The sequence below is a fragment of the Bactrocera oleae genome, chromosome 5, assembly GCF_042242935.1.
Source record: "Bactrocera oleae isolate idBacOlea1 chromosome 5, idBacOlea1, whole genome shotgun sequence".
NCBI classification, from domain to species: domain Eukaryota; kingdom Metazoa; phylum Arthropoda; class Insecta; order Diptera; family Tephritidae; genus Bactrocera; species Bactrocera oleae.
In genome coordinates, this window is record NC_091539.1 from 65,484,933 (window position 1) to 65,505,813 (window position 20,881).

The 20,881-nt window shown below is 32.3% G+C and overlaps 1 protein-coding gene across 6 annotated transcripts in view; it reads left to right on the forward strand.

Annotated features, from left to right (window-relative positions):
* Positions 1 to 818: 818 nt before the first annotated feature.
* Nt5b (5' nucleotidase B) overlaps positions 819 to 20,881 on the forward strand; it is a 64,460-nt gene continuing 44,397 nt past the window's right edge. The window contains exons 1-3 of one of the 6 annotated variants that reach the window (XM_036368647.2): positions 819 to 1,349; positions 3,426 to 3,787; positions 5,903 to 5,988. In XM_036368647.2, the coding sequence (XP_036224540.1) occupies positions 3,743 to 3,787; positions 5,903 to 5,988 (131 nt within the window). In that variant the 5' untranslated portion in view covers positions 819 to 1,349; positions 3,426 to 3,742. Of the gene's footprint in view, positions 1,350 to 3,425; positions 3,788 to 5,902; positions 5,989 to 15,988; positions 16,130 to 18,594; positions 19,332 to 20,881 lie in introns of those variants that run through there. The other 5 variants (XM_036368646.2, XM_036368645.2, XM_036368641.2 and 2 more) reach the window with 5 other exon arrangements.

Consider the following 20,881-nt stretch of genomic DNA (forward strand, 5'->3'; position numbering starts at 1 on the left):
TATAGCATAAAGCTGTCATACATACAATTTCAACGATCAAAATTAAGTTCTTGTTTGGAAACTTTTATATTTGCAAAGGGTATTATAGCTTCGATGCAACCGAAGCTAATGTTCGTTCTTGATTTCATTTCATTAGGCTTCCCTTATTCTGCAAGCGATGTACAATTGTAGCCGCAACTTACTGAATTTTCGACTTCAGATAAGTAAACTTGGACAGATAAAATCGGTTTCTTCCGACGATATTTGACTCCTCATTTCTTATAGCAAAAAACATGTAGAGATAACTCACCTCTAACCCCGTTCGACTGAGTTCTGATTTTATCGGAAATCTTATTAAAAATTATTACAAGAATGATTAATATTAAATAATTTGTACCAATTTAAGCGTATGAAAATTTATATACATATATACCATATTTATATCCGATTTACATATATGTATGTAAATGATTTATATCACTAAAAAGGTTAACACATGTTTCCTTTTCCTACCGGGTGCATACTTCGCTTGAAGCTTTCGTGACATAAGTATTTTGTTTACAAACAAGTTCTGACACACTGATTTGTGTTGTTATTGTTTTACTTGTAATGCGGCTTGTGTTTTTGTTTTGTGTTTGCTTGTACAGCCGGCTGGCGTAGCTACTTTTGTTTTGTTTTTGCCTTTTGAATTTTTGTTATTATCACAATTTCATTTCAATTCGCATCATGCACTTTTCGCTACATTTCTTTCACGAACAACAAAAAACAGCTGAGTTCTGACGTCTGATTACTGCGACTGCGCCGCAAATGTCAAATTGTGCAAACGCAAAGAACACAAGTGAAAAGCCAAAGAATCAATTGGATAAATCGCTGAGTGGTAGGAATATTGCATTTGCCAACAAATTGCAAATTGTTTTAACTACATTTCTGTGCTTTCTAAAACGCTTTCTGTGCATAAATAATTGTGAGCATAATTAAAAAGAGGAAAAGAACTTAAATTTGCGCGAATTTTGTTAAAGAGTTGTGCGGGTGTTCAAGGAAAGTGTGGCGGCGAACGTTTGCTCCAGTGAAAATTTTCAGCCGTAAATTTGTTCAGTTTTTTGTGTGTGAGAAAGCGCAGAAATTACGCAAGTTGTGCAACGCACCGCGTCCACGCCGCTCTGGAAGTGTGTTCATATCGAAAGAAATCAACTTGGTCTACAAAAATCTGTGCGTCATCATTCAATTGCGTGCGGAAATTAAGGTCGCCCACAAAAAGCGTTAACAAGAAAAATTGTTCCAACTGATTTATGCGGCTTTTTTGCTCGCTGCGGCATTTAACTAAGAAAGCGCAACGCCTTTCTGCCGCCACAACTGCTTACACAAGAAAGGTACACAACCATAAACGCTAATCACATCGTACACAAGCCACTAACACATTACATACATATGCACTTACAAACCTAGTACGTACTAATATAGATAGCACATATTTACTTCGTAAATCGTATTTATAAACCTTATCACCGTGAAAAAAAGTTTCGTAATTTTTCCATTTGACATTTATGCGTCTGAATAATTTTGAGTTTTCCATATTTTGACGCAACCTGCTACGCCGTTGCTCAACTGCTGCGCACATAATGACCCCCCATCCTCAATTTTTCGCGAAGATACATATCTATGTATGTATGTATCTAAGCATCATATGTGCCTCTTTGTGTGCGAGCGCTTGGAAGATATGAAAATATCCATGCTGTCCACGTCTTCCTTCTTTGTTTGTATCAAATTTTATTGCTGTGATTTCAGCGTGTTTGTGTAGCGCGTAGTATCCTCTTATTTTTGGGCTCACCTTCAGTTCTTCTCCGGGGTTTTTCCACGCTTTTCCACAATTTCTAATTTTAGTATTCTAATTTAGCTGATTATGTGCTTGTCCATACAAACATGTACTTATGTATGTATTGTAGTTGAATATGTTAATTTAGTTTGTTTAGTGAAGTCATACAAATGTATGTACATATTGTATATACAAACATGTGCGCAGTGGCGTATGTGCTACTTACATGTGCCTGAATTTATCTATGGATTGCTTCATTAAGGTGTTTTTGTGTTTTCGTAATCGCTGGAAGTGGCAGGAAATTATTCCATCAATATATATATATAATATAACGTATATGTGTATGTACATATGCGCGCATAGTGCTAGAAATTACAGAAAATTAGCCATAATATACCATATAACTTTCTATTTATAAAACACTTATTAAGTAAGAAAGTAAATTGATATTTCATTTACATATATATTTAAAAACTTATATTATTTGTGTTGTAGTCATATGTACATACATGTATGTAAGTCTCCAGTGAATTTTGTACAGAGTGGTATTTGATTAAATTTCTACATAGTAAATTATTATTTGAGTCTATCCACTTTGTAAATCACTACTCTCTTCCGATAGATTATTCTGAATCCAAACCTCTATCCCATTCCAATTTCCGTGGAAAATGCAATTTTTGTACTAGTGTATTTAAGGGGCTTTGCTATAATATCGACTAAAACCTGAAGTTCCTTGATTTTCCAATATCAAATCTCAAATCTATCTGAACGAATCTGCTTAGCTCTACCGGTCGTCGCTCTGTTAAGCTCTTCATATTATTCTATGCGACTATGGCCACAGACACATATGTAGATACATATTATATTTAAAAATTGGGTGAAAAGTTTAAACCCACAAGAAAGGTATAAAATTTATAACACATATTTTTGATCATAGTAGCATTGATTATTGTGTATATTTAAATTTTTTTTAAATTTTTATTGTTTGTGAGTTTTAAACACCACCCTAATATCCACGCTCGTTAATTGAAATTCCTTATATTTATTTTTTTAGGTCTAACTATTTGAAGTAAGATGTTTTAATATGTATGATTTTTTGTATTTAAAATAAAAAAAGTGAAGCTTTTTTAACCAATTTTGCATAATTTGTAAAAATAAGTAAAATTCACATACACACTCTACCACATATGTATGCATATGTATATACTTATGTATAACTACTATATGCATCTGAGCCATTAAAAACATATAGAAATTAACTGCTTAATAACCAAACAGCAATCAACACCCTGTGCCATACTTGCCTACAAAATTGTTAGCATACATTCAGGCTGAACGCTAAAAAGTTGCATTTGAAGTGCATAGCTTTCAAGTTTACGCTGCAATAACACAAATGTAAATAGCAATACACATGTAAATATATATTGCTTACAAAATCAAAAACAAACAAGTTTACTCAAGCTGCTTTTGCTGTCTAACGGTGCAGAGGAGCTTATTTTTGTACACATTCACACACAACAAAATACACAACCACACTTTTTAGACCGTAAATGTTCTGCAACTGTCCAAACTAAATTTTTTAATTGACTGCAATTTATATATTCTACTCTCCTCTGCTTTTGGGTTTGCGCAGAATTCGCAAAATTTTAGTTCCACACAATTTACCAGCTCATTAAAATTGCAGACACGCCGAAACTTTGCAAATTGCAAATAAAAGCGAACAAGAAAAGAGCTTATTGATAAACATTTCTCAAGATTTGCTGATAAGCGCATTTTTACACACAAACAACAACAACAATAATATAAAAAGACAACAAGCGCAGTGTGCAAGCTTTGAGCGCAACAAGCAAAGTGTCTATAAGAAAGTCATTAACTGCAGCACTCCGTCAGGCGCGATCCATTGCAGCAGCCACCGGTAGTTTTCAGCGACTCCAAGCGTACAAAACGAAAATGTCTAGTTTCGAGCAATCGTCGACCGTCAATGCAGCTACATTGGTAAGTATTCACTTTTTGGCGATTTAGTTGGGCCATTCTACTTTGTAGTGTTGTTGCTTTCCTTGTTTTTTCTGCTTTTGGCTCGTTAGAAAATATTTTTAAAATTTCTCTATTCCTTTTGTTTTCCTTTCACTTTATTCTTATTGCTTTTTAATGTTGGTTAATGTATTCATGCAATTTAAATTTTATTGTGAAGTAAGAGAAAAAGTTAGCTAAAGTTCTAAAAAGCTACGTTGCAATTTAAAGTCCACGAGGTCAGTTGACAAAGTCAATGACTGTTTAAGTACAAACTTTGTTTTCTGAAATTTTCGCAGAATAAGCGCATTTGTTCCAAGAAATCAGTGCGTATAAGAAGGTGTGCTTTTACTTTATGTCTATTGACCTTCTCTGGTGTACAGACAGTTTCTGTCGCTTCAACAATAGCAGTATTACAATAGAAAATAGTTCAGTATATATGGCAGCTATTTGCCACAGCGGTCCGATAACGGTGATTTCGGCAACTGAGCAGATTTTTGGGAAAAAGATGTATGCAAAACTTAAAAACGATGTCTCAAAAAATCTCATAAATCGTAAAATTCAATTGTTTATATAATATAATAATCTCACCACTAATGCGTCCAATCATCATTAATTACGTTGCTATAGTAGTTAAAATATTACTCGGAGACTAAGAGATTAATTTTTAAGATCTTTATCCAAAAAAAATAATTTTTTTCAAAAACGCCAGTCCCGCATTTCCATTTTCCAAACTCTTTTGAACAAATAACGGATCCATCAAACGCTGATCCAAAACTCACTTTTCCTGACATCGCCGAGTCAATTTCCATACCCATAGGGTGGACAACCTCTTCTACACTATTCTTCCACGAGGTTTGAAATCGTCTGCCATGTAATCTGTTGAGAGAATCGCTTTACGTTTACGATCCGCCTAGTCGATAATCTCTAGTATCCCTACTTTCCAGACTTCTTCCATTAAAACAACTGCTTTCTTGTAAAAAATAACCGCAACTGTTCATCAACAATATATAACTAACACAGCTCATGAAATCAACTGACACTCCCAGACGCTGCTGGAAGGCAAGGTTTTCTCTAAGCTTCACAAAACAGAAAAACCCTCAGCTGCTACATCAACTACTAATAGGCAACCCTCTCTGCTATGATCAATAAGTCTGATTCAGTGGAGTCGGCAAATTTAGCGTTAAGCATTGGTTCGACGATGTTTCCGGAATGCGTACTCCTGTATCACTATTTTAACTTTTGAAATGAATAGCCACTAATAACAATGGAGGCGATAATAAATTAGAGGAAAAGCTCGTCCAAAATAAAACTCATATTTTTCTGTAACAAATTTCGCATACGAAAACTAAAACAATTCCACCAGCGACAGTTAACTTAAAAATATAACTGAAAATTTCAATTTCATACTCCAACTGGCACAGTTAGTTTATATGCGTCCTCATTGTGTCACGTTACCACTCCCATTGACATACATACATACATACATTTATACGAACATTTTAAAATAACTCGCAACACGAGCTCTGTATATACTTGTATGCCACGTCCCGCATGTTGCACATTGCGCACAGTGCACTCCATCACACTGCGCTGCACGCTGTTGGCTTCATTGGAAGTTCCAATTTGGAACTTGCAGTGTCGCTTTGTTTGCCACCAACTAGCAATCTCAGCAAGGCAATATTCAAAGCGACCAAAGGAAACAAAGGAAACTACGAATTACGAATACAACAGTATTTGCCATCCGCAGCGTGACATAGAAGTATGATTGCTTGCATTGTGGGTGCACTGTTGCCCAGCCTCCTTCGCATTTGGGTCCTTATCTAGTCTGGCTTTGGGTCATATGCGGCAGCTTGATTGCGTTCGTTGTTCCAGTTTTATGATTTCGGTTCATTTTAGTTTTTTATTACATCTTTTTCTAACCTCAATATTGGCTACCTCCAGTCTCTTTTCGTGGTGACTCAGAAGTCACTTTAATTTGTCCGTATCTTTTTCAACCTTATTTTAAAATATTTGTAGTTACTTTTGCTAATTTTGAATACCAAATTCCATATTAAATAAATTGTTTCCAATAAAAAATACCTTTCCTTCATTTTACAGCCAATGGCGGATGAAATTGACAACGCTGTTGACCTTATGACGCCACGGTCAACGGAAAAGAAATACTACCGCAAAGCCAGTAATAGGTAAGTTTAATTTTGATCCAAACTAACGAGTAAGATTCTCAGAGGTAAGGTTCGAACAAGTAAGGTTCCTACTTATAAGTAAAACATTTTAAGTCCCGGTTTATGCATATGAAATATAAAATAGGCCTAACCGACGCTTTTTTGGTTCAATCCAATTAATTATCGGGACTAATAATTCTTTGAATTCTGGGAACTATTCAACGACAAAATCAATATTTTATAATAGTATCTGAAATATATGGTGGTCTGAAATATAAGACTATATGTTTGAAACCTAGTTTTAAATTCCTCTCCTCGGCCAGGTCTTTTAAGAGAATTCCTGAGATAAATTATTTTTATAGTGCTCGATCACTCTTTTTATGGTCCTATATATAATATATGTCTATTAGTTCACGGCAGAGTATAGTAGAGATATTTTCTGTACTAAGCGGACAGACAACAGAATTTAATGCCAAAGTTTCATTCATATCGACGTGTTCTGTAAACTACAATATTTGTACAAAGAATTGAGATGGTTCGAAAAATAGCTATAAGGTCTCTTCGGACAGCTTTTCGATTACAAGTGTCTTCTTAAGACTATGATCTGCCCAGTCGAGAAATGATAAAGTGGCACATATTTTCGATATGACGTCGAGACTGTGCAACATTCTAGCGAATGTCGCTATAAAAATGAGCCGAAACCAAACAAAAAAACAAAATTCGCTGAAGGCATTGAAGACCGCCCCAGCTAATGACAAATGTATAGAAAATTTGCATGCTTGTTGTTTAGAATACGTGAAAATGTGATTTGTGTCAGTCTGGGTCTTATGAGACTCTCCGATAACAAATCAAGTGTAAAGTATCGAATAATAATTTATTTTCTGAAACACCAAAGATAAATTGAACTTTAGTTTTTGATTTCCAGTCTTAAATATACATAGGCACTTACAATCAACATTCTAGGTTAGGTTAGGTTTTAGTACTAGTGGATCCTAATTAGTCGAAATGTGAAAAAGTCTCATTAGTGAGCGACTTAAAAATATGTTGACAAATTTTGGTTTTGTTTTTCTCTTTAATAAAGAACGATTTAATTGTATTTACACAAAAACACCTTTTTAAAAATAATTACTTATCGCCGGAAATTTTAACAGTATAGATTACTCGCGTCTAAAAATAGCTCCCTTGACGCACATTTCTTCCAAATCAATGCTTACACTTATACTAGATATAGGTATGTATATACATACATATGTAGATATTTTTGATAATTCAACAACAATTATTAATAATATCAACAGCTTCATTGTTGGTAACTTTCCAGTAGCTCTTACCATATTTGTGAACTTAGGAGAGGGTATTACGTATTACACATTATCTAAATTAGTTTCTATGGGAGATCGCCACTAAATCCATAGGTACCTAGACTAAAGATTTAAAACGTGAATGAATCCGATTTCCTTGGTTCCACATCTATCGTTATCTCTGTTTCTAACCACCACCGGCCTTTTTCTGCTTTCAAGTCTCAAAAGAATGTACGAAATAAAGTGATAATCAGCGGTACTGAGTTCTATTGACACCTTAAATATTATATAATGTATACAAGTAATGTATACGTAGTGGAATTTTTTTCTGTCAATTGTTGATACTTCCATTAGCAACAAATAATGAACTTATTTGAACTTTTTTTAGCGAGCACTCTTCTACATACTCTATCTATGTAATGCTTGAGCATAAATTATTTCGCTCATTGTACTTTTGTGAGTACTACACTTATACTATATACTTCTGTATATAAGGGAGCGGAGTACTGAGAGTAGCTGATCATAAAGAATTCTTCTGAGATACCTTTTCCTTTATTTTGGACGATTTTTTAATATTATTGTTGTATATACTTTTGTAAATAGTAAATAAATATAAGCATGAGTAAATACGTAATATACAATATATATATGTATATATGGGTATGTAGAAATAAAACATATGTTTTTAGTGAGTTTTCGAAAAAAATTTCTCTCATAGTTTTGTTTTTGAAAATTTCATATAAAATCAATTTTAAGAACAGTGCCAGCAAAAAGTAGCAAACATAATCTTTAAACACACCGCTATCTTTCAATTGTTTTTGATTTCATTTTCTATTGTTTTTTATTTTTTATTCTTGTTATTTTTTGATTGTTTAAGCAAAACAAAGTCGCTGACTATATAATGACTCTGTAAACAAATGCCAATGAGGTGCGCTGACCTCATAAACCCCAACCTCCAACACACCACGCCACACCCCATCCAATGCCATTGTCATTGCTTTCGTAGCAAAACACAATGCCAACAATAACAACTCGAATTTATACAACTCGAAAATAAAATTGAAAATACACATGGGCGAATAAAAAATCAGAAGTCACTGCATCTTATCAAGAGCGTCGAGCGAATGCTGCCAAATTGATTAGCATGCATTGAAGGGGAGAAAGGGACACTGCCAAGTGTGGTAATTGTTATTCAGTCAACATCATGGTGAATGGAGTCGCATGTAAAATATATTTTCTCCCCACTTCTTGTTGTTAGTAAATTAGAAATTTCAATTGCAAATTCTGTTGGTTTAGTGTGGGAGAGAGGACTGGAAGCCCAGTACCACTGGTACCAAAAAAATACACAGCATACTTGTAGATCGCCGTCATTAGCCAGTATTTTTTACTCAACGCTTGGCTGGCTTGACGCCACTCGCTACACTCGAGTCACCCGAAGGATTACCATTAATTCTACTCGCAACCACCCGATCCATATTATGCTCCATGGAGGTGTTGGGTTGTTTGACCGTCAAAACTATGCTTATCACATTTTCTATCAATAGCTTTGATACGCACATTGGCGCTGACACCTCGCGATCATCACTCTGTCAATGACTTTCGTTTGAATTTTTTTTTTGTTTTTTTGCTCTGATGGACTTACGTATGTAGTACATATTTAGATGCGCTCGTCTATTTCTGTACTTGTTTGTGATTTTTTGCGCATCACGTTGCCTAAATTATGAATTTTATATTAATATAAAAACATTTCAATAACAACAACTTGATGTGTTGTTATTGCCCAAATATTTTACCGGCACCCACGTAAAAATTAATTGTATTTTTATTATCATCATTCTCAATGCATTTTTAATGGACTCACGAGGGGGTGGCGGTGGAAAAAATCGATCGACTTCGCAAATCTTTCGAAACGAATTTTATTATTTTGAACGAAACGTGTATACTAAGTTTCATTTAGATATTTCGTCTTCTGACCTACATATGTATAAGTACGGTATGAAGTCATCAGTAGCGGAAGAAATTATTTCAGTTGGTGTGTGGCGTTTTAGCGATGGTAAGGACCGATATCAGTCATTTTCACGCTAAGCGAAAAATTATATATATATTTATATATATATTTGTCTGCTCACCAGAGCGACTGATATGCGTACGCAAACAATTCCATAGCATTATGTGCCTACTCTACATCTTACCGCCCCTTAATAGTAAGTGGAAACTAACTGTACATTCTCAGAACAGACCGTTTAACTCCAGGGTTTACAATTTAAATTTTTGTTTAACCTCAACTAAATCAAAACAGCTATTTTATTCTTTATCTTAAAGTATGTCTATTTCCGTCAAATTTTGCCTAATTTTCTGCCGCCAAAGGCTGATGTAGTTTTACTGAAATCGAATTGAAAATGAAGTATCGACTTAATTTATGTTTTAGATAAGCAAATATGATATGGACTTCAGTTTTTGATATTCCCGTTATATATACCAACTTACTTACCACACTATAGGTTAGTTAAGAGTGTGGGCCAGTCAGGAGCTCTCACCAAAGGCCTGACATTACAAATTTATCATCATAGTAATCAAATTTCTAACTTTCAGTCTTTATTTTTTATTATTTAATGAGTAAAAAAAATGCTTGACATTTTGATACCAAAATTTGTCTACTGGGCCAATCTACGAAATCACTATATCCAAGATATTAATCTATCACTGGCTACGTATGTTCTCAAAATGTTAGATTTGTAAAATAAATTTTAAATTTTTTACCGAAATAATGAGAAGTAAATTGTATTTAAAAAAAGTTGTAATAAACACCAAAAAATCTCACGTAGTACTAGCTAATATTACTTTAAACCTAAAGTTTACATTTCAAGCGAATACGTGTGATAGATAGTTTCCGAGCACCATCGGAGTACCTCACTCATTGGAATAAATTTTGATAATCTAAAACTATTATTATACTAAATTAATTCGGATATTTAAAGCCTCAACAATTTTGATTTTAAAAAACAACTGCGTTTGCACCGAAGTTATCATACACTTCACAAATACAAAGGATTCCTACAAGAACTTGATTTTCAACGATCATTTTGTATGGCAGCATTCTTCGGAAATTGTGCCATTGTCTTAGACAATAATTCACGCGAAATTTTGTAAAAATATCACGTCAAATGAAGAAGTTTTTCATGCAAGCACTTTATTCCGATCGTTCAGTTAATATGGCAGCTATGTGCTATAGTCATCCGATCTATACAATTTCTTCGAAGATTGCATTATTCCCTTAAAGAATAATCCATGCCAAATTTCGTGAAGATATCTCGTCAAATGAAAAGCTTTCCATACAAACACTTGATTTATATACGCTATAGTGTTGCGACAAATAAGCAGATATCTCAAAAACTAAAGAACTAATTCGTAATTTTACAGACAAAGAGGAGCATGACTTAATCGACTCAGCTTCTCACGCTGATCATTTATGTATATATTTTATAGAATCTTTGACGCTTCCTGCTGGGTGTTACAAACTTCATAGCAAACTTAATATACCCTGTTTTGGGTATAAAGAGGTGTTAAACGTTACTTTCTTTTTCGACAAATTAAAAATAAAACTACTTTGATAAGACATCACAGTGGAAAATTTATAAACAAGCACTCTTGTTGTAGGTATTTATAGTACGAACGGTAAACAAGTAGCGCCACTAAAGTGTTGCGTCTAAAAATTCCACCCACACAGCGATTTTTCTAAACGCGAACGCAACGCCCATGCTTGAATATTTTGCATATGGAGACAATAATTCGACGCCCGACAAAACACGTGCTAAACAAATGCTGTGATTTTATTATAAATCTTTTATTTACGTTTTCAAAGCGCGTATTTGCTTGGTCGCATACGCAAAACTGTCAGCACATAAATATATTCGCATTAGTTTTTTTATATAATATAATCGCAAAGTTCACTCGTATGTAAGCACTATGAAAGAATTTTAAGACAATATAATTTACTGCAATTTTATTATTTTTCTTTTCATATACACATTTTTGTTATTGTACGGCTAGTGTTATCAGCTAGGCTTATCGCAAAAAGCATTTGGAGTGACTACTGATTGACTAGCAAACAAAAATTTTGTTTGCATAAAAATATTTACAATTAAATATTATAGCAATATTTTCATACACTTTGTATTATTAGTGGATACATGTGTAGTAAATACATATGTTTAAGTGCATGCATAGTGGATAAGTACTATCTATCGAGTATTTTGACAGCTCGTGTTGTAATGCGTATCGTCAATCGGAGAAAGCGTTTCGCTCACGTTCGAATGAAAGCAGAACAAATGTCATAACATGAATAATACCCGTGAATTTTAAGTCGCGTAAAATGGGTATACTTAATTTGTCAGATTACTTATGATATATTTGTTTATAGTTATATAAGTAGGATTTAAAAATAACTCTCTCCCATCGAAATTATTTTTTGTCGACTTAATTTTTAACCTTTTTTTTATTTATTATGAAACCACAATTTCTACTAACTATTTTTGGTAGCTATTCAAGTTTCCTTTTACGGTTTGAGCGTAAGGAAAGACTACACTTTAACTTCGGTCCACAAAACAACCGAAATCAACAATCCCAGGGAAACTTTCATCAGTTAACGTTGGAGACGTCGTTTAGTCATAGTATAAGTGTTTAAAATATATCGACCTGAAATTATGCACGTGTACTTTTTGGTAAAATTTCCTAACACGTCGAATTTTTTGTATTGTAGTCAAGGGGTCAAACCACCACCAATTACTAAAATGACAAAAATAGCTGTACGTGATGTTGAGTAATATTATTATCCAAAGCATCGCTACAAACTTCAAACATGTTGTACAGTTCGGACCACTATAGCATGCATAGACATAGCCGCCATTCAAACCGACCGATCAAAATCGAAATAAGAATCTACAGAAAATACACCTGTGAAGGCTATTACTGTCGCAGTTAACGTTTGTTTTTTTTTTTTCATTCACTCTTGCAGAGAGGGTATATACCATAAACTTCAAAAACACTTGTCATATTTGGGAAAGCGACCGTTCGGCCACGCAGTTTTTTAGGCGACAATGATTTGTTGAATTAAAAGCTGTTTAAGTGGGATGAATTTACATAAATAGTATATGTATATGTATGTATATGTATGCATATGTGTGTTTATGTGTATGTATGTTATATATACGCGAGTGTATGCAGGTATCTATACGTACATTGTGGCAAATGCATGGTTGAGTATTTAAATACTAGAAAAGTATGTCATTCATACAAAACTCGATATATGGATATTTATTTTAGGTACCTAAGCCAGCATTGTGAGAAATAGTTATAAGTAATACATTAATAACATTAATAATGGTACACATTGTATCAATATTTAAACGAACTGAGGGTTTACATACATATGCATTTTTTTTATCTCAAGAATTTTTATTATTATAGAAAAAAACAAATTCTTAAAATTTTTAAATTGAATTAAAAAAGGATTTTCTTCGAAATTATTAGGATTTTGAAAAAAATATTTTCTTAAAATTAAAAAAAACACATATTTTTATAAAAATGCTTATGATTTAAAAAAAAATATACTTTTTCTTACGTATAAATCGTCTTGATTTTTGAAAAAAAAAAATCTCCCAAAAATTTTTATGCATTAATAAAAATTTTTTTTGAAATTATGATTTTGGAAAAAAAATTTCGTAAAAATTGGTAAAAAATAAATTATTTTTTTCTTATTTTATTATAGTTTTTTATATCTTTATAAAAATATAAATTATCGAAATTGTTATGTTTGAATAAAATATTTTCTGACACGAAGAAAAGTTTTGAAAAATAAATTCTGAGGTATTTTTATGATTTTAGATATAAAAAAATGTATACAAAATTTTTATGGTACTTTTTTAATTTCTTTCGAAATTATGATTTTGGAAAAAAATAGTTATGAGTAATTTTTGAAAAATAGTATTTTCTTAAAACTTTTTATGACTAAGAAAAATATTGTCTAACAAATTGTTATGCTTTTGAAAAAAAAAGTTATTTTCGTTAAAATTTTTATGAGTTAAAGTATAGTATTTTTTTTAATTTTTGAATTTTGACAAAAAACAAAAACAAATTATCATTAAAAAAATTTGTCAGTTGTTAATCAATTGTTAAATAACAAAAAAAAATTTATGATTTTTGGAAAAATTTTGAAAAAATTTCAGTAGTTAATTAGTTTAATGAAAAAAATAAGAAATTAAATTCAATTAATTATTTGTAAAATCAGTGTCACACAAACTTTGATTTGGTAAATTTTGTATATTCTTTTTACAGCATATTTTTTGTTGAAAATATTATATTTTACTTAATTTTAAAATAGTAATGCTTTTAATTTTTTTAATTTCATTTTTTTTTTTATATTTATTGCTATACCACTACACAAAACTTTATTAGCGACACTTGACAACCATTTGAGCATTGAAATATGCTAATAGGTAAATAGTTAAGCAAAAATGGCTGAAAGCACACTCAAGTTCTATTTGTCAAATTTCGTTACTTTCTCTTCACTAAGCACCTAACTACACTTGACAGCTGTCAGTTAAACTGCTAAACTTCAACCAAATTAAACGCTTCAAATGAACAGCAATTAAACAGAAAATCAAAAAAAAGAAATTGACAATAAATACATAAATAGTACATAAATAAAATACAAATAAAGCTTTCAAAAAGAAAAGTTGTGTGACTATTTTGGTATAATTTTATAGGGACTAAACCGAGACATTATTTGATACTAATTGTGCTAATTAGGCACACACTAGTTACAAGTATAAGTATATTATAAAATAAATAGATAATTTATATTAAAAAAAAAATCGTTTTTAAAATTATTCGGGAAATCCCCAAAATTGACTTTGAAGTTTATGTAAGCATTATCATCTATACTTATACATATACATATGTATATTTAATATTCAGCTTCCAGTTAATGATATGGAGTTTTGGTCCATTTTTGAGAATTTTGTACGCAGATATATTGTACACGTACACACATTCTACTTGCATATTCCTCGTATACAGGGAGATTCATTTTTTCGGTTTACGAAATTGGGCACGATTTCGTGAGAACTAATTAGAAGCGTACTTCTTGTCAAAAAAATACTGATAAGAATAAAAAGTTACCAAAAAATTGCTTCACGCTTTTCAGTTTTCAATTTTCTTAAAAATTTTGCTTTTTTACTCTCATATGTACATACCTATGTATATATGTACCGACATGAACACACCCTCCTCCCAAACAACAACAACACAAAAGTCAACCGTCATAGACTCTGTGACTCTCTGAACGTAGTGACGTCGTTAGAAAATGTCTTGGGTGCCAACTTCCCATGAATGTGAAGTTATATTTGAAGAGTCTTTGCAGTACCAAGTTTGCACCCAACATATCACCACCACTCTTTGAATAACGAAAGCAAGTTGGTGACCGCTGCACTGTGGCACATTTGCATACAAGATATAGGCAAAACCTGTGACGTGTAATATTTAGCTAATTTTTAAAGGTATCTTTGGTAAATATCTGGTACTTAGCGAAAAGTATCTGCAATTATTTGTGTCAGCAATGAAAATGTCCTGAAACTTTTTGAGTGATTATGTTTTATAAAAGTGCTTTTAAAGTTTTGCTTGCTTTTCCCGTAATTATCTTTATTTGATCACTTTACAAAATTTTTAAAATAAAAGTAGATTCAATCAGTGAACGAAATCTTTTTTTTTTAATACTGCATTTGATTGATGCGAATTAAGCTTTAAAGCTTTTGCGGTATTGGGGAACTTTGCAAAGTTTTTTATGAATAGAAAACAGACACAATATCTTTGATATCGAGCGAGAACTTACATAGCTGGTTTCTCTAACGTTATGAATACCGTGCCTAAGTGTGAGTAAGTGCCTAATGTACTCTTTCTTCTGTCTGAGGTTTTTTTTAGTAACTTAATCTTCTGGGTTGTTGCTAAAAGCTTAGTACACAATATTCCAAAGGTATATGTCAAATTGTTGTAAGAAGGTTTTCGAAATAATAACTGTCACTAGTGTTTGGACGAATGTATTAGGAATCTGGCAGAATTTCTAGCAAGATTTAATTGAAAACATTCTGCAATTAACGATTCTCTAAGATGCACATCTAGTGTGATAGCCTTAAACCGGCAGTTGTTGGGAATTTAAAAATTAACTAGTATATCAAGATTCTTTAAAACCTTAAGGGAATGTTTATACATTTTTAAAGAATAATAAGTTAAGTTTTTGAAGAAAAAATTAAATATGCTTTTAGTTATACCTGATCTCCGATGACACTAAAAAAAATGTTCTCCACTGCTGCATTGATTCCGGCCTACTCCGTAGATGAAACCTAAAAAAAATTTCTACTAAAACTCTCTCCGTTGAATTTATTTTTATATAATTTTAATATGGTATACAAATTTCTTCAACTTTTCATCACTCTTGTTCTACTGTGCGTACTGTATGCTCTTTCTCTTTGGCTACATCAAAAGTTTCCACAACCGGCATATTCGCTCTCAGACATTGCTTTGAGCAAGATATTAAAGCACACACAATTGTTGTTGTAAGATCGCTAGATGATTGCTGGTTACTCGTTGCCTACATGTAGAAATAATTATTAAGCAGCCGAGCTGCTTCTTTCTGTACGATCAGTTGTGCTATTTACCCCGTACGGAATTGTAGATTTCAGTATATGGGCGCTATAAAACTGAAGCAGTGAGCTTTGCGAAAAACATTGTTTCTGTTCCATGTTGACTGCGTGAATATTTATAAAAACAAAAAAATTATATATGTAAAGATTTTGTTAATGAAAAATGTAAATAATTACACAAACAAATTTAAATAATTATATAATAATATAATACATTTTTAATAAAACTCGGTAAAGCATAATTGCAAAAATCAATGTGTAAAACGTGTAGTTTTAAAAAAATTAGTTTTTGTTCTAAAACATACATATGTATGTATGCATGTGTATGTGTGCTTATGTGCGCTCTATTTTTGCTGCGGAAGCAATATTTTATTCTTTTCTATATCTTTCCGTTTCTGTTTTTGCTTTTGTTGAGAATGTTGCTGATGGGCAAATAAAGTAAAAATATTCATACAGACATACATATGGACATATAGCCACATAAAAGTACATAAAACAGCGCATAAAGTGGCGTGCCGATACGCATAATAATAAAATAAACAGCGCAGCGAGCAATACGGCAAAAGTTCATGAAGCAAAAAGCTGCTAGATAAAAGCATTAGTTTGCTAATGAAAGCAAAAGTGCAAAATTCCACAACAAATTTATTCTAACGCAAGTCATTGCAAATTTTACACACTAACCCCCGCCGAATAACAATTTATTTTTAAATGTCAATATTTAAGAATAACCTGAAGGCAATAACTGACTATTTTTTTTTTTTTAACAATTTTAAAATAATATTCTCAATAACAACAACGCAGAATTGCAAGTAACTCATGGACAAAAAATATGCAACGTGAACAAGTTCAGAAATAAAAACGCATAAAGTTTTTTGTATTTCTTTTTTTTTTGTTGTTAAACAATAAAATCGTGAGATAGCGCAAGTAGCTTCAGCTAGAGAGCGCAGTGTTGCCATTTTACGTCAAAATATATCCAAATTGTTACATTTTAGATTTTTTTGCTATTTTGCCCTCAGTACTATATAAGATTTGCTTTGAATAAAATATATTTGCGTTATCTGTAAGTTCTTCCTAACTTTTCTGCTATATTCAATAAAAACATCTCGTTAATTTCGCCACAAAATTTATTTATTTACATTTTCTGAAAATTTAACATATATAATGGTCTCATGGATGATATAGCTCAATTCTAGTTAAGAAATTTGATACTAACATCTTAAAAAAAAAAAAATTAACACACTGACTGAATTTATCCCATAGATCTGAGTATCGCAATATTTTAAAAAATGTGTCGATATGTTCCAAGCTTCATATATGACTAAGCCATTATCATATGAACATATGAATGTATAAGCAATTCGAAGCCTAGCTCAGGCAATTTAACGATCGTGAGCTGGCGAGGCGCTCATCTTATACAGAAATTTCCCCTACTCAAATGTTTGTAAAAAATGTATTTAACACGATCCTCTGATACCTTTAGAGTGTTCAACTATCTCGAAAAATTCGATAAGGCCTCTTTTTTGTGTTTTATTGATAGATGTCGGCTCTAACAGCACCTTTCGGAAGTCCACTAGTGTTCATTTGACCGGTATAGAATTTAGGAAACTATTAACGAATAGTTGAATTAATATTTGATGAAATGATGCAAACAGCGGAAGTAACTAAAAATATTAAAAAGGTCTTCTGACTAGAATTTGAACAAATAAATTTAATTAATTTACATTTTTTTTCCTAATACTCTTCACAAATAAAAACTTTCCATACAAGAACTTGATTTTGATCGGTCAGTTCTTATGGCAGCTATATGCTACAGTGTCCCGATCTGAAAAATTTCTTCAGAGATTGTAGCGTTATCTTGGGCAATAATACATGCCAAATTTCGTGAAAATATCTCATATCATAAAACAGTTTTTCGAACAAGCGCATGATTTTGATCGTACAGTTTGTATAGCAACTATATGCTAAAGTGATCCGTATCGTTAGTTCCGACTATTTTGCAGCTCCTTGGGGAGAAAAGAACGTGTACGAAATTTCAGATCGATATCTCAAAAACTGAGGGACTACTTAACGTATGTACAGACGGACGGATATAAGTAAATCGACTGAGCTACTTTACAGGGTCTACGACGTTTCATTTAGGATATTATCTTCGTGGCAAACTTAATTTACCCTATTCAAAGTATAGAAAATCAAGAAGTCAATAAAATATTTTACAAGTACATGGCAACACTGCTAGAGAGAGAGAGAGAGTGGCAAGAAAAGTGAGCATGAGTGAAGGCACGTAAAAAAGATGATCGCACACAACCCATTGTTAGTTGCTTGTTTTAAATGCACCGACATGCAAACATACATACCTTTATATTTGCAACCGGGAATCGTGAGGGGTGGGGAGCGCTGGACGTCATACTAGTCACTGTAGCCCGCTATTATTCGCTGTGTTCCCATATGTTCGTTATTGCTTTTTATTTTTTTTAGCCACTTGATAAGTAGCGCACCTCATTGATAAGGGCACACACACACATATATATATATATGCATACATACATATATTTACATATTTTTCACGCTCAATTTAATAAGCGTAAAAGCATTTGCTTCCACTCTTGAAATCGCCAAGTTTATACTCCAAGTAATTCCAGTTACTCAACACCTATCCACAGAGACGGACGCATCGATTTACATACGGCAAACGAATAAAAAATATATACAGCGGTGGCTAACGGCGTGTTTTGCAGTGCATACAAATATACATACATATATATATATATATATACAATATATAAATATATATCTGATATTTACAAACAAACAAGTAAATCCATTCAGTCATACACCCAAACTACAACACTTCGTCCATAAAATTGTGTCCGGGTGTGTGTGTGTGTGTGTAAATAAATACATTTAAAATTAGTCGCTTTATTGCCATACCGTTTATCGCTTGTCGGCGATACGTCACAACAATTTCCACCTTAATTGCTGCTAAATTTAGTAGCGATAGTGTACGGGAAAAATTAACAATAAAACAAAAACAACGTAACCTGCAAAAACGTTATTTAGTTAGTAAAAAGATTATGCCCGATTTGTCTCAAGACGTCTTTGAGATTCAAAATCCCCTGCCTACAACGACAACAACAGCAACATCGCTCACAAGAATGTCCTCATTGACCACTGCTGGCCTAAATGGTAGTGCGTCTCAAACAACTACGCTGGCTAACGGTAAAAATGTGAATGGTGGCAGCGCTGGTGGGCAAGCGTCGAGCAAAACCCCAGTCACACTCTCCGTTCCCGGCCAACAGGAGCTGGCGCAGCACAATGGCTCACAAAGCGAAGCGCCTTATCATGGCTATAAGCGTGATCTGGATCACAGGTGAGTCAAGTGGGCGTGGGAAAAAAAACAACGTTAGTATATCAGATGATGCAATAAGTATGAGAATAGCACGAAAAATTAGTTTAAAAAAAATTTAATTACTCCAAAAACTTAATTTCTTAATTGTTTTCGTGAAATTGTGCTGGTGATAATATTTACATTTATATACTACATACATACATATGATCAGCTACAATCAGTGTGATGCAACAGTGCAACAGTATTTCGCAAATTAATGAAATAGTGTGCTATTTAGTAAGCAGTTGTAATATTTCGATTAAATGAAGAAAAATAAAACTTTGCCAGTTATTGTAGTTTTTTTTTTCTTTTGCAATGAAAATATTTACATTGATATTTATATAGTACATTAGATCTTACCAGAACAAAATTTCAAAATCTCTATAATACTCTCCTGTAGAGTGATTCTGAGAGATTGAATATTTTCTAACCTTCTATAGTTCGCTTGTTTCCTTGACTCACTAGACTTGGCATACACTTAAGCTCAAATTTGACCCGGGGCATTCATCTCTTTTTCACAAATCTAAATTGACTTGCTTCATACCCAAAATATAATATTAATCATAATCGTTGAGTCGAACCATGAGAGATGTTGAGATCTTCTGCTATCTCTCTGTTGCCAACACAATGAATTTCAAGTACTGTTTCTTTAACCTATTCGTTGCTATCGTCTTTAATATTCTATCGCATAAGGTGCGAAATATTGCAACTCTTCGATGACTTCGCGAAACTTGTATCAATTTAGAGTTATTTATATGGACCAATCTTTTGTTTTATACTTTAAAAATTATACAATATAGAGAATATCGAAATATAAAGTACATTTCTCCGCCAGGAATTCTCCTACTATGGTCCTTAGAGATCTATTTTTTTCATTCTAAGTGGCAGTTTATTTTTATATCGTTTATTATATTCTAGAATTTATTTGATATTTCATTTAGACACTAAAACTGATGTATTGACTTTATATTCTTATCAAATTTAATATACACTAAATTTTCTTCTTGCTGGTAACCTTTTTCAAAGAGTATATTGAAAAGAAATCCTTCTTAAATTTAATTTAATTACCATGTGGTAAATTTTCTTTTATTTTGTAGCATTAATTTAATAAAAATGGAATAATAATTGAACAGGTGGCAACCTCCTGAAAATGCTAGGAACTGTAATTATTTTTAAATCACTTTAGTTTGATATTTATTTTGTAATACATGGTTTATCGGATCAACTGTATTGTATTATTTTTTCTAAACAGGTGGCAACACTACAAACGTCATTATATTTGATTTAAAAATATTATTAAATTACACAAAAGGCAATAAACACTTCAAATATTGGCTACTATTCTCGAATATATTATAAGCGGTCAACCAGTCAATTTACTTTATCGTTACCCATTTTATAATAAGTAAAATTGTTTATAAATCTAACTGTCGTAAAATTTTGAAACAGGAGGCAACTCTCATGACTTTTATTTATTGCATTTGTTTTAAACCAATTATTAAATTTCTATAAAAGGTCTTTGAAGTGTCTCT